This window comes from Medicago sativa, chromosome 4 (genome assembly GCF_051527215.1).
Source record: "Medicago sativa cultivar Bolivia chromosome 4, Bolivia_mono, whole genome shotgun sequence".
Taxonomy (NCBI): Eukaryota; Viridiplantae; Streptophyta; class Magnoliopsida; order Fabales; family Fabaceae; genus Medicago; species Medicago sativa.
In genome coordinates, this window is record NC_140752.1 from 32,575,016 (window position 1) to 32,590,962 (window position 15,947).

At 35.3% G+C, this 15,947-nt stretch overlaps 1 protein-coding gene and 1 pseudogene across 1 annotated transcript; one reads left to right on the plus strand and one right to left on the minus strand.

Annotated features, from left to right (window-relative positions):
• Positions 1–1,526: 1,526 nt before the first annotated feature.
• LOC146928831 (uncharacterized) lies at positions 1,527–2,534 on the plus strand (annotated as a pseudogene).
• Positions 2,535–7,310: 4,776 nt separating this feature from the next.
• Positions 7,311–10,043, minus strand: LOC146928832 (protein FAR1-RELATED SEQUENCE 5-like). Its single transcript, XM_085707137.1, has 3 exons — positions 9,837–10,043; positions 7,415–9,709; positions 7,311–7,325 (listed from the first exon to the last, which is right to left on the minus strand). The coding sequence occupies exons 1-3, from the start codon at positions 10,041–10,043 to the stop codon at positions 7,311–7,313; spliced, it is 2,517 nt and encodes an 838-aa protein (XP_085563263.1).
• Between the last annotated feature and the right edge of the window lie 5,904 nt (positions 10,044–15,947).

Genomic DNA, 15,947 nt, shown 5'->3' on the forward strand with positions numbered 1-15,947 from the left:
ATTCTTTCAGTTAGGGCAAGAGTTGTGAATTTGATCAGTCGTGATAAGATTTTTGTATTAGTTTTGTTCGAAGAATGTTGTCATTAGGTTTATAGTCGTCATTAGGGTTGTAGTTTTAAGGTTGTTTAGTCGATAAAAGGGTTTGATTACTCAGGGAACGTGCATTCAAGTGCTTTGACCCCAAGATTCTTTCAGTTAGGGCAAGAGTTGTGAATTTGATCAGTCGTGATAAGATTTTTGTATTAGTTTAGTTCGAAGAATGTTGTCATTAGGTTTATAGTCGTCATTAGGGTTGTAGTTTTAAGGTTGTTTAGTCGATAAAAGGGTTTGATTACTCAGGGAACGTCCATTCAAGTGCTTTGACCCCAAGATTCTTTCAGTTAGGGCAAGAGTTGTGAATTTGATCAGTCGTGATGAGATTTTTGTATTAGTTTAGTTCGAAGAATGTTGTCATTAGGTTTATAGTCGTCATTAGGGTTGTAGTTTTAAGGTTGTTTAGTCGATAAAAGGGTTTGATTACTCAGGGAACGTCCATTCAAGTGCTTTGACCCCAAGATTCTTTCAGTTAGGGCAAGAGTTGTGAATTTGATCAGTCGTGATAAGATTTTTGTATTAGTTTAGTTCGAAGAATGTTGTCATTAGGTTTATAGTCGTCATTAGGGTTGTAGTTTTAAGGTTGTTTAGTCGATAAAAGGGTTTGATTAGTTAGAATATTAATATTTTTAGTATATAAATATAATTACTTCTATCCAATTTCTATTCAACCAAACAATTTTTGTAAAAAAACATACCATATAAATCTTATTTCCATCTAACTTTAGGTACTACCAAACAAGTATTTAATGATTTTTTTTCACTCTTTTAGAGAAATTTCTTTCCATTCCTAATGACTTTCCAATCCAAACAGATGAGAAGGGTTGTCATTAGTGGTTGATATAAGAATTGTAGATCTCTCAATCCTTCCATTTCAGTTACGTTTTTGAGCTACCATCTTCCATAAATCTTCCACGCGAGCTTCACAATTTTCTTCTCTTCATCCAAACTTTTGCTTCACATCGGTATGTTTCATTTATCTTGTTTCATCACCGTTTCTATCTTCAATTCCTTTAGGATTTACTTATAATTTCGATTTTGAATTTGGTTTTGTAATTGGGATTTTCAAACTCTTCGATCTTCTTCTTCACCGTTTCTATCTTCTTCTTCAATTTGTATGTTCTTGTTTTGTAATTTGGATTTTGAATTGGGATTTTGAATATTGTGTTGTTTTGTAATGAACATGGGGTTTGGTCATGAAGTTCTTTAATTTAATTATTTTTTTGAAATTGAATTATTTATTTGAAATTGTGTTGTTTTATAATTTGTGAAATTGAATTATTTTTTGAGTTGGTAATTAATTTAAGTTGTTTTGAAACCTAAAATTTGGTCATGGGGTTTTGTAATTAATTTAAGTTGTTTTGAAACCTATAAGTTGAAATTGAGTTGGTTTGTTATGCTGATAAGTGATAATGTGATTTTATCAGTGAACCATGAATGTATCAAAGGCCTCATCAAGCAAAAAAGGAGGTTGGATCAGATATGCTAAGAAGTATTGCTTCTGTCACAATGTAGCTGCGATTAAGGTCGCAATGATTGTGGAGAATCCTAATCGGTTGTTTTACCGTTGCAAGCACGAGGAGCCAGAAAAAAGATGTGGATATTGGCAATGGTGTGAACCCATTGGATGTGAAACAGAAACTACACAGCAGTTGGACATTAACATGATGGATTTTGATGATGAATTAGATGGTGCACTAGTTGATCAAGCTTTGAAATTTGATGCTATGAAGAAAGAGCTTGAAGGTAAGTTGGCTGAGATGAAAAAAGTAATGGAGGAAGAGATCGAGACTGTGAAGAATGAATCTGAGATGGAGATATCAAAGTTGAAAAAAATGATAGAAGCTCAAGTGCAGTTGGTCCAGGAAGGAAACAAAGAAGATGTGGTTGAAGTGAAAAAACATGTGGAAGTGGAAATTTATAATTTTAAGAAGATGGTCATGGAGGAGATGGTTTCAGAAGAAAAAAAGTCGATACGATGAGGTATCTTTGCTGAAGGGAGAGCTAGGAAGGTCAAAAAGCTCATTGTGCAAGGTGAAATGGGTTGTGGTTATGATGATGGTCATGGTTGTTTGGCTAGGTTTCTTAAAGAATTGAGCATTGGCACGGTCGTGCACCATATTCACACGGTCGTGCAATGGAAATAAGAAGAAGATAGGGATGACACCAGTGAAGTTTCACACGGTCGTGTGAAATTGTTACACGATCGTGCGTTCTGCTAGAACAAAAAATGCTTGCGTCCAGTGCAGATGTACGCGGTCGTGTCTATAGGATGCACGGTCGTGTGTGATGTTCAGGTCACTATCTTGAATTTTATTTAGAATTTCTTTTAGGCTGTGAGTTAATTAAGTGATTTGCTAATTATTAGTTTAGTATTTGTAGACTGGTAATTGTAAATTAATTATGGAATTAATGAAATATTTTGGTTATGAAATTAATTACATATATTTGATTTTTCCACTGGTTATTGTTTGATTTGGTTATTTGAACTTGTGAAAATTTAAAATGGAAGTGGGAGGGAAGGGTCAAAAATTTCAACAGCTTAAAATTTTTTAGGATTTCAAAATCAAAATTGTAGAGGGAATGGAACAAAATTTCTAGTGGTCAAACATTTATAAGTACAGGAGGAAGTGTTATATCTGCTGGATAATAGCCTTGCATGTGATACTTTGACAGCAACATAGTAGGTAGCTGTGATGTGTCTCAGATTTAGGGAATCAAATGTACTTTTGGTTGGTATTTTGGGCAAATATGACAGAAATTGAGTTTTGGAGGTACATTTTTTTATCAGAAATTGAGTTAAAAGCTGTTCAAAAATCTGTAAAAGGAGATAGTGCTGTATAGTTGGGCAAAGGAAAAGCTGTTTTTTTTTTTTTTTTGCTTTTCTTATAACATTAAATTTATAACATTAAATTTGACAGATTTTTTGGATAAGAACACAATAATTAATATTTATCAGAATTTGTTGGTTACATATTAATTACTCATTTATGTTACACACCAATAATTTTTTGTAACATTATATATACAAGCACAATCTCACAATTTTGCCTAATGTAAGTCTGAAAAATAGAATTTGCATAACATAATTTCTTGTCAATTCATTTATTTTTTAAAAAAATTAATGTTCTTATCATGATTTGGGTTCAAGGGTTGCTGAAGCTATTGGATATGATCAATAAAAGGAAGCATGGATTTTGAATAATAGGAGTTTGTCATCAACTTGAACAAATGGTATGAAAACTAAATCTTATTATTTGGATTTCCTATATTAGTTGTTTTTTAGTTATTTATTTGTAATTTATTTAATTCCTTATCTTAGTTTTTTTTTTAGTTTTGAAGATTTATATAAATTTTCGAGCATAATATATTTATTTGAATTCATGAACACATGACATATTTTTTCAAAACACGATAAATTGAAAATAGAGTAATATAACATTAAACGGACGATTACATGAAGTTAAAATTACAATTGCTAACATTAATTAAAAATACGAAACATTAAGATAGATGACAAGAATCGATAAAAGCTACTAGTCGGATATCTGACTTGTAACATACAAGTACAACGGGTCTCCTCCGTTTGTCCTCCATCGAAACATGTCTTGAACATCAGAGTCGCTTTCAAGACTATCAAAATGATAACTTAATTTCCAGTCATTATGGACAGTTTCCAACGAGTAGTATGGTGTTATGACAGAGATTTTCTTCACCTTACGGGTAGGTTCCATATATCTAGTGAAATACTCGTTGAAATAGCCAGTTAGTTCCGATAGCGTATCGATCGGTGGGAAGTACCAAGAGTCATACTGTTTAGAAATATGCTCAAATTTGACAGTGCAACGTATTGCAATAGGCGGCGGTGGTGACATGTTGAAAATGAAAACTGAATAAGTTTAGTGTGTGAGCAATGTGTGAGGGTATGTATGTATTTATAGGGAAAAAAATAATATTTAAACTAAGACTATTTAAAAAATATTTGGAAATTATTTAAGTAGTTGGTAGTAAAAGTGGTTCAGAAAAAAAAAACGTGGGGCCCTAGGGGAAAGGTGATTTTCAATGTTTTAGAATAATAAAATAAATGAATGTCAACCTAGTACCTAGGGGAAAGGTGATTTTCCATAACATCTACTTTTTGAGTAGCAAAGAGATTACTACCCAACACATTGCCTGCCGTCAAGAAACTCAAAAAACTCAAAAACTTGAACCTCTCTACAATGGAAGAAAGTAATCCTGATGTCAACCCTCAACAACCTGAACCTCCTTCTGCATTGAAGTGAGTTACCCTCTTTAGGTTTAATCTTTTGTGCATTCATGAAGTTTCATGTTTCTTGATGATACCCTCTCTACAATAGTTTTTCATTCATCCTATTTAGTTTTTTTTTATGAAGTGGTAGATATTTGAAAAAAAGGAATAAACTTTCATGTCTTGAGTTTTTGGTTGATGTTACCATGTATGGAGTTTGATATAGATTGATTTTTTTTCAACTTTTTAGTATATTGATGAAGTTGAAATAATTTTTCAAGTTTTGAGAGTTTGTTTGATGATGTCATGTATGAAGTTTCATGTTTCTTGATGATTTTTTTCTTTAACTTTTTAGTATTTTTATGAAATGATATATATTTAAAAAAAAGAAATAAACTTTCATGTATTGAGCTAATGGTTGATGTTACCATGTATGAAGTTTGATATAGATTGATTTTTTTTCAACTTTTTAAAATGACAACTATTTCATATTATGTAGTCATGTGCCAATAGAAGTAGATGATGCCACTTCTGGATGTATTGCCAACATGATTCTCAATTCTCATTATTTATATATTTATTTAACTATTGAATGATATGGGTGTATTTGAAAGTTTGGGCAATATAATTGGAATTTATTCTTTTACTCACAAAAGAAAATGATTTGATTTTATACATGCATTTGGTTAAATACTACTATTTGGTGGTTGTATTTGGTTATGAATCTTGTGTTTGTGTTTCTATATAAATTTAATCATAACCCTAACCCTAATCAAAATATAAGGACCCTTTTGATTGTTGTTACTAAATGTGGTAGTGGTAATGTGGTAGTGGTTTCTCTTTAAGATTGATTTATAACTGGTTTTTTACTTTGCGACAGGAACAAAAGTGTTGAAAAATGGCTTCTAAGGGAAAGGGAAAGGGAGTTGATGTTGGTGGCACTTCTTACGGCACCAAGAAAAAGGGTATACGTAATGAGAGAGGAATTATTCTGACCTCCGAATCTGAAAGGGAAAGGTACAACATGCTTTCCAACAGAGAAATCTGTGTGAATAGGTATCCCGATCCACGTGCTTTAGAGGCATTCGGGATAAAATCCAATGTTATGACACTCCTTAATAACATAGGTTGGACTGATTTTGTAGGAGAACCGCATTACACCTTTGTAACATCTACACTTGAATTTATGAGTACCATTTGTTTTGTTCCGGATAGAGAAAATTCCACCGTTTCATTTAGCTTCGGTAACGTAGAGTACAACATGTCACTTTCTCAATTTTGTGACAAAATGGGTTTCGCAAGCGCGGGGCTCATTCATGTCTCTCGTAACCGCGTTAATAGGCCTCAAAATTATGACCAACACGAGTTTTGGTCACAAATAACTGGGCGGGGCCATTTTGAATCTAGAACTGCCAAGGCTAGTATGATCCAAAACCCTGTTTTCCGCTATTTACATAGAGTTATGGCCTGCACCATATTCGGTAGGCCAGAAACGGCAACAGTGAGGGCTGATGAGCTATTCATTCTATGGGCTATGGTTAACAACCGTGCTGTAAACACTGGCTACTACCTTCTTAACCATTTGGCATATGTGGCGGCTCAATCCAAAGGTAAGATGATGGCGGGGGGATTGATTAGTTTCATCGGTTGGAAGTTGGGAGCGAAATTGGCAACTGATGAAATTGGCATTGAGGGGAAATACACCATTGATATTGATTTTTGTAAAACTATACATATGGTTAGGGACATAGATGGTGAAGGCAGGAATTTTAGATTGTTGGTATCCGACGAAGATTCAATTTTGTTGCCGGATCCATTGAGAACTGACACAACAAATCTTGCAAACTGGCTTTATAATGATGTAGATCAACAGGTACCTCCAGGGCAGCCTGCACAAGATGAAGAAATGGGTGAGGGGCAACAACCTATGGAAGGAAGGGAAAATGATGATGATTGGCGTCGAAGGATGGAGGATAAGGTTGACAGGACTTATGAGGAGGTTACACTCATCAGACAAATGCTTGCATCACAAATGCGATATCCTCCAGCCGGTCCACAATAATCGACTTGCACCTATTGTACCTTATTTAGCTCTGAACTTCTTTGAAAAATTATCATGTTGTTGTAATTTGTTGTAATTTATTTAGCTCTTAACTTATTTACCTCGTACACATCCATGATGGATACTCTCGTATGTTGTCTAAATATTTAATTTTAATCATGGTTGGTTCAATTGGATGGATATGTGCACTTGTTAGTCCAAAAAAAGTTCAATATAGACATGCTCAAATACCAGATTGTCACACACGACCGTGCCAAATTCACACACGGTCGTGTGTTTAATGCAGGCACACTACATACTATCAGACTGTCACATACGATCGTGTCAAATGTGTGCGCGGTCGTGCGCACCTGCCATTACAAAATTAATGAAACAACTAGTGAGTGTATGCACGACCGTGCCAACTGCACACACGGTCGTGTGGGTTCCCATATTAAAAAAAAAACCCTTTTTTACTTTCTTTTTATGCACCTTTTTCAATTTTTTCCGCACATTTTCCCGATTTTGTTATGCAAATTCTGGTACTGCTTAATTATTATAAGATGATGTTTCATATTTGTAGATTTATAATGCTTAAAAACATCGACATAATATTGACATCGAAGTAATCGTAAAACAAACAGTTAATTCAAATTGTTAAGTTTTGGTCTCAGTACATACCAAGCCACATACAGAATATTCATAACTTCAAGATAACTACTTTTGAGTTTCAGGGAACTCAAACAACAAAACACACAACGCATAACTTTAAATTTAATACAAATTCTAAACCTGAAGTCTCGGCACACACAAACCTACAAACACGGTTTTAACAAACTACATAAAACAACCAAATTCTTCGATCCACGAACATCTCCACTTTAACAACATTCTTCAAAGTTCAATCTCCTCCATCACTTATCACACTTAATTCAAGTCCTCCTACATTGTCAAAAAATATTTAATTAGTTTAAAACTTTGATAAGAATATGGACATTTCTAAGATAATACAATAACAACTTCATACATACCATAGGAATGTTCCGATCGTCATTGTCATCATAAAATTCCTGTTCATGATCAGTTTCTGAGTCTATAGTTGCTCCGTGACGGAACCGACATGACACGCGGTTGTGACCCTTTCCTCCACATACTCCACATTTAGGCGTGTTCCGTTTTTTGTTCGCATTTGCATTTTGAGTTGAAGAATCGGCTGCTGCTCCGCCTCTTTTCCTACGCCGCTGCGGATTACCTAAACTTCTCCCCGTCGCTGGACCCACACCAAACACCTCATCAACTTGACCCATGTTGAATGATTCCAATGTCTCAGTGTGTTTTTCAACCATTTCAATGGTTTTGTGTATATAATCTGGATTGCCACACTTTAACACGGCGTTTGCCATCCTCTTGCAACGCTCCACAAACATAACATACGTAGTTACAAAAGCAGGATCCCGGTGACTTGAACTATTGGCATTTTGTGCATTGATTGCATCTTTAGCACTTTTGGTCCATCGTTCCATCACAACAGTTTCCGGCAATTTTCTTATGTTCATATGCACTAAAATACCTACGACATGTTCACAAGGAATACCAAATGTCTCCAATCTCTTGCATGAGCATTCAAATTTTAATTGTTCTTGACAATATGAAACTGTCCAATGAATGTCATGTCTCGGGTATTTGAAAACATTATAATTATAAATCGAACCATTGCACACAGTTTCTTCGATCTTACAACGACAAGCTCTCTCCAATACAGGCCTAAAAATCTTGAAAACTGACCTTGTGTAGATTTTTGCAGCTGACTTCTCTAAACATTTAAGTTGAGTTTGCAAAACGATTTGACCAAAGGAAGATGCATAATCCGCCTCTATTTCTCTGTATCTCACATAATTAAGCCACCGGATAAAATGATTTAAAAAATCCACCAGATTTGACAACACACTAACATATTTTCCAAATTCAGAATGAAGACCTTCACATCTTGAGGTTGTTCTAAACCCAGCATAGAATGTACCCCGAATGTGGGCAGTTGACCATTGATTCCGCTTCTCATACAGCTCATGAATCCACTTGTTATTTTCTAACCCAAATTCACCGACCAAATTCTCCCACCTACTTTCAAACTCTTCGATATCAATATCACCGAACATACATCGTTTGAACTTCGGGACAAATTGTGGATTTTTGATATTGCTTGCAGCATTTCTTGCCAAGTGCCAGGCACACAAACGATGATGAGCATTTGGAAATACTGTTCTAATAGCATTTCTCATGGATAAATCTCCGTCAGTTATAACCGACACAGGTGCCTTTCCGTCCATTGCCTCAAGAAATTGTTGCAAGAGCCACACGTAAGTTTCCTCGGTTTCATCACTAACAATTGCACTGCCGAATATTACACTTTGATTGTGATGATTTACTCCAGAAAAAATAACCAACGGTGTGTTATATTTAATTTTTTTATAAGTAGCATCAAAAGCCAAAACATCTCCAAACACGGTGTAGTCCATTCGGCTAACACCATCGCACCAAAATAAATGTTGAAGTGATCCATCTTCCTTAACAGTGTGCTTCCAGTACATCATATCGTCCATACTAGACAACCCCTTCAGAAATTCAATTGCTTCCTCTGCATCAGAACTCTTCGTCTCCCTATCCTTGAATTGCTCATTGTACATGGTCCTTCTTGAATATCCTAGATGTCTGAATCCACCAGCTTGTGAAGCAAAAAAACCATAGATACGTGACGTAGGAATGCCAGCTTTCCTCATTGCTTTCATTTGGTATTTGTCATAATCACTCATCTTTCTATGTGCAGGTAGCATCCCCTCATACTTATTATCCAAAAATGAGTGATTATGAACATCGTCAAACATTTTTATGTACCACCTTTCACTACCGTAGTCAACGTGAACTTGAATTCTTGCCATACACCCACACCTACTAGCTGGCTTCTGCTCTCTTTTTCTAGACGGATTATTGTCATTCCTTGCATCCCGGAAACCTTCCCTATGACAAACAAAGGTTTGTTGAATAGCATCGCCATGCTTGTTCTTAACAACACGGGATCTTCTACCGGCAAATCCGTGCACACAACCGTACCTATTGTAAAACTTGAATGCAACTAGACGATCCGAAAAATGGTACATCATAAAGTCATCATAACTTAATTCCTTGAAATTAATTTTCTCAAGGTCAGTCATGCAATCAACCGCAAATTCATCATCAAAACTGCACCCATACGTCGAATTGTACGTGTCTTCCATATCATCATCCGAGGAACGCACGACACTTTCCGAAGAAGAGCCACTGTCCAAGTCCTGTAGAATATAACATGCTAAATAGCTCTGTAATTGCAAAACCTACAAGCGTAATTACCGTACGGTTTTCGCTAATATATGCAACTTCTATAATATTTTAGACAACAATGTAATCACTTGAACATACCTCTGAACCTTCCACACCTACGTTGCCTTCCCCCGTTATGTTGCTCACATTTGAAACTTGAAAAATTTCAAGAATTTCACTCATATCCATTTTGATGTTCCTAATGCATACATAAATTGAATTAGACACAATCACTTTTATAGCCAACGGCAGGAAAACTAGGTTGGGTATAGTAGTAGAAGAAAAAAAAAACTTATTCAATGACATTAACTCACACACGACCGTGCCACAAATCTACACGGTCGTGTGTTTGCTTCAGTACAGATCCTACTAGTTTCCAGTAAGTTTACACACGACCGTGTGTTTAATCCGCACGACCGTGCATTACTGCATAAAAGTAAATCTACAATTCGAAAATGAAGAACACACAAGAACAACAACTTCAATGGTGACCATCTTGTTCAAAATGCATTTCTGGTATAAAAACTAGTACTAGTATACAACAAACATACTTCATCATATCTACCAAGCTTATACATACCTTCAAGTTTAAAGATTTCAGAATTCTACCAACACCTTCAATGAATCCAGATCTACAAACCAAACATATATCCAATCTCCAAACTTCAATGGAAAAATGAACTGATATTGAACAATATTGTTGATGGGTAGGTTGGTTGATGGTGAGTGAAAATTTTATGTTAATGGGTAGGTTGAAGAAATGATGGATACTATGAAGAAATGAAGAACAAGATGAAGGACAAGAGAATCAAGAAGGAACCGTAAAAAAAACAAATAACAAATGTGAGAAACTAATTTGCTGATGTGTTGGTGTGAAATTACTACTCTCAATGTTCAAGTTTTGGGGGTGTATACAGAAAAAACAATAAAACCAATATTTCCTAATATAATATGTTTTTTTTATTAATTATTTATTTTTAGCAGGTCACCTGACCCCACCAAAACCTGCTGCTGCAGGTAAATGCACAACTTGTGTTGTGTGCACAAGTATTGCATTTGTACATTCTAAATGGGACCATTGGAATGGTTATGAAAACATTGATAAGTTGTCCCACTAATTCTATGGTGCACAAGTAAACATGTTTTACATCATATACAAGTTACTCCCTCCGTTCCATATTAAGTGACCTAGTTGACTTATGTAAAAAAAAAAAGTCACCTAGTTGACTCTATCACGTATGCCAATACATACTTTTGAACTTAAATATCTTTAAGGGTCATGTTAACTTGTGCCCTAAGGGCACAAGTTAAGGAGCTTAAAATGGAAATTAAAAATAAATTTTACATTAAAAGTATAACTTTTGCAACTTTTAAGACATTGAATGCACAAGTTCCACGAAAAACTTTCTACATTTGCCTTCTTAACTTATGCCTCAAGGACACAAGTTAACATTTCCCTATCTTTAAGGGTAATCTATTAGAAAAAATTATGAAAATTTGATATGTTGAAAATAGTTATTGAGACGAATCCAACAACATCTTATATGTTATATTTTGTCTTTATATTTTAGTAGAAAAATAGAGTCAAAGCATCTTATATTAATAGTACACGTTTTCAAATTAAGTCATTTAAAATGGGACGGAGGGAGTAGTTTATATCATTGAATTAATAAATATCACCATTAAATTAGATGAAATATGATGTGACTTAAAGATTTAATCATGAAAAATAAACTTATAGATAATATTACAATATCCTTTTACAAAGCCATGTTGTGCATAATAATTCCTGGGTGGATACAAGGATTTGGACACTTTATTTAATCACACACAATGAGTGTTGTTTAAGGTTTTGACACACAGATTAAGAAATGAAATGAAATAATCATTAAACATAACACTTTTACTAAACTGCATTTACTTTATAAGAAAATTATAAATTTAAAGTTGCATTGAAAATTGTGAGAGAAAAGTTGGAGTATTTATTGAGGTAAAGTTGGAAGAAAAAAATTAAAGTTGTATTGGAAATGTAAAGTGACATTCACTTTGATACAATTTTTTTGACTAAAGTGACACTCATTTTGAAACGGAAGGAGTAGTTTTTTTAGTTTTAAGACACATATGACACTTTTTTACTTGTTTGATAGATGTTTTATGTCTTATTTTGAAACTTTCGATCCCATAAACAACTACGGAGAGAGCTTTGTTAACAATAAAATTTTTCAAAATAGCACATAATATATATTTATTTTATTTTTTTAGATTTGGCCACCTCGTAAAATAATGGGTAGCTTCGCCGCTGATGTCAAATAAGAAAACACGACCATGATAGGGCAAAAACTACTAAATTTGACACCTAACTATATTGTACCACATTGAAAGATTGGCACTAGCTACATGAAATAAACAAGTGCTTCACTGACTCCGTCGCGTTACCACATAAGACACAACGAGTGCCCCCATGAACCACTGACCTGCGTCTAAGAAGATTCTCCCTATTCGATCCCCTATTGTTAAGAAGTTCCCGAGAGAAAACCAACGACTTAGAAGCAACCTAAGACTTCCACACCTAGCCAAAGAATTCTCTCATGCAGATGGCATTACCGTGTTGGCCCTCATCCTTATAATAAGGATCTGAAGTAGATAAAATAGTCACAGGAAGGGGGGGTTTGAATTGTGACCCTTTAAAAATTATCCTGAAACTTAAAAGTGATTATCAAGTAGTTTACTTGGAATAGTTAAGTTAACTTTCTGACTTCAGAACGTTCTGAAGTTCATACACAAAAGTTGTTTTAATAAGTTAAGTGTGCAAGTGTGTGTTGTGTATACTGTAATTAAAAAGTATAGGGAAGAGAGAAAGAACACACAGAGAGTTATAGTGGTTCACCCAATGTGGGCTAGTCCACTCCTGACAATCTTGTGAGAGTTTCCACTATGATGCTTGAGATAACCTCTCAAGTCCTGCACCTTACAATCTTTGTTCACCTGAATAATTACAACTCTGTATTCTCTAAGCCTTAGCAGGCTTGCACCTTCTTGCTAAGTTAACCACTTAGACTTTTACAACCCTTGCTCAAACTAACACTTTAGTACCCCTAAAGCTAGATGAGACTTTGTTACAATTTGTATGGAGGTTGAATGTTTGTGAATCAAACAGAAGAGGAGGAAGAAGAAGTTATCTATAAAAGAGATAACAGAGAGAATTGATTTACACTACAAAGAAGGTAAAAAGAGCCTTCAGTGATGATCAATTTAATTGCAAGAGCTTCAAACAAATTCAAGTTGTTTTCTTGTATGCTTTGCAATGGTGCAAGTAATGTTGAGCCCTTGATCTGTATTTATAGAGTCTTTGGGCTCATATAGCCGTTGTAGGGTGTCCAATGGTGTTATGCCATGTGTCCTGGGTCCCATAAGCTTTTACTTAAAATTCTGGGCAAACATTTTGATCACTGATGAACATCAGAATGTTGTTGCGTTCATGATGATCTTCATCTGGGTTCATCATGATCTTCATCTGGGTTCATCATGTATGAATGAACACATGAATTTCTGGGCGTTTCATATGCTTTTCATATGAATTTCTGGGCAATAACCAAAGTATGGGCTTTTCCACATACATCAGAATGTTACTTTCCCAGATCTGCCTAGGGACTGGTGCAGGAGAGATATAATGGGATTCTGCATCTTCATGCCCATGCTTTGAGGGATTGTGTGGTCCTTGTACTGTACCAACTCCCATGTGTGTCTGTCTCTGATTGTGCAAGACAGATTTGCTTTGCTTTTCCTTTTTGCTTTTCACCTACTGTACTGTTCATAAAGTAAGCATGTGCAGAGCTGAACATTCTGACCATCAGAATGTTCCATTTGTTTCACTTAGGATGATTTGTAAGACTACCATTTGATATAATCAAATCCTAATAGTGAAACAACAATGAAGAGCAGTGAAATTAACATCTAGGATGATATTCCCTTGTGGAATATTCCTAGTACATCAATGTTCATAGTCTTAAATGAACATTGAATATCCTTTTTGACATAATCCTTGTATATGCCTTTATTGCTTGATTGATCCATGCAAATGTACTTTCCTGGACATATATCCATGTCACATGTGCCTTGCATGACCTTGATCAATGTTCCTGAGATTCTTGGCTTGTATAAGAACAACCTTCTGATCTCTGCTTGAACATTCTGATCTTCGAGCAACATTCTGATCTAACTTTCTGACCTCAGTGTTAGATCATGAATTCAAATGTCCTTTGATTTCTTGATTCTTGGTATGATTTAAACCTTGTTCCTATCTTAGTAAAACACTCAAGAGCACAAGTTAAATACCAAGGAATTAATCAAAGTCCATTAATTCTTTTAATCATATTGGTTTATTATCTTTAAAATTAATTAGGGATTTTGCCTCAACAGGATCAAGTACACCGACTTCACCGAGAAAACCCCCGCCTAATCATGCTTCCTCAACAAAGCATTTTCCCTATCATGGGAGCCTATATGAGTTTAAGCATTAAGAAGACCCTAGAGGTTCTCCACTTCTCAAACACACAGCGACCTCCTTCACTAAGATCCAATACCCACTCGTTATCATCCTAGTGCCCAATCTCCCCAACCCTATAATTATGTTGCCCTAAGACTTAAACAACCGTCGATGCCCCATCCCCAACAACACGCCCCCAACCCTAGTGATTATACAAGAAAGATTTTTTTTTTTTTTTATGAATTAAGAGTGAGGTCAAAAGAGCTTTATCAACTTTCCTTTCCATCCTCTTGAAAACAAAATCCAAAGTGGAATCCAAAGTAAAACCAAATAAGAAAACATATTTCCGCCAATGAGAAGCCACCCAAAGACCACCAGGATGACCCCAAGAGGTGGAGAGGAGGATACATAGGCATACATCGTTGTTAGCATATCAGTCAAAATAATCATCACTGCTTGAATACTCCTCCTCCTCCATTTTCTAGGAAGGGCGAGGTTTACTAGATGATGATCTCTCACCCCGACCTGCCTTCCCTACTAAACACAGTCAATCCCCAACAACACGCCCCCAACCCTAGTGATTATACAAGAAAGATTTTTTTTTTTATGAATTAAGAGTGAGGTCAAAAGAGCTTTATCAACTTTCCTTTCCATCCTCTTGAAAACAAAATCCAAAGTGGAATCCAAAGTAAAACCAAATAAGAAAACATATTTCCGCCAATGAGAAGCCACCCAAAGACCACCAGGATGACCCCAAGAGGTGGAGAGGAGGATACATAGGCATACATCGTTGTTAGCATATCAGTCAAAATAATCATCACTGCTTGAATACTCCTCCTCCTCCATTTTCTAGGAAGGGCGAGGTTTACTAGATGATGATCTCTCACCCGACTTGCCTTCCCTACTAAACACAGTCAATCCCCATCCCCCCCCCCCACACACACACACACACAACTTTCAAACCTTGATTGACAATTTCATAAAGGAGATGTAAAAGTCATGTATTAATTGAATTGAGAACCGAATTAAAGAGGACAATGTTACCGGTTGAGAAATCTATTCCCTTAAGAACTCATCTTCCTAGAAAGTAAATCTATGAGGTTTATACGTCTGAACGGAAGGACCTCAAACTACAATGAAAAAAATTCTCCGCCAAACCCAATAAGTCATCACTAACATTAAACCTCATCAAAGGGAGACACACCTCATGCAATATTAGAGAGAACGACAAATGACTGATGTCAATGAAAGATTCAACCATCTGGCTGACCGCGGTTGGAATTTGTTTGACTTTCTTTTTATAAGCATTTGACTTTCTTTTTATAAGCATTTCCATACTTAGATTGATTTAGTGTGTACTCAGTTGGTATGGATAATGCATAATATTTGTAAGGTCTGAGGTTCGAACCCCGGCCACTACCAAAAAAAATCTTTAGTTTCTTAATTTAGCGTGGTGTATGGTTTTATTTAACAGTTAACTATATAAACTCTTTTCGCTTCAAATATGAGTTTTTTTTCTCCTTTACATTATAATTTCACTTAACCTTTCCACATTTCAGAATCCTCACATATCCATTAGGCAACAATTACTACAGCAAGAAAATAAATTTCTTCAACAAAAGGTATGCTGAACTTCAAAATATTACTTACATCACAACTACTTTATTGGCATTCCACAACTGCAATCAACTACAAAACCTAATTCATATATAAAACAACATAAA

What these genes read in the sequence shown, in the direction of transcription:
- LOC146928832 (XM_085707137.1), bottom strand. Translation starts at nt 10,043, where the DNA reads ATGTCATTGAATAAGTTTTTTTTTTCTTCTACTACTATACCCAACCTA. An exon ending in TAGGTGTGGAAGGTTCAGAG is followed by an intron (nt 9,710 to 9,836) that starts GTATGTTCAAGT and finishes TATATTCTACAG; the next exon opens with GACTTGGACAGTGGCTCTTC.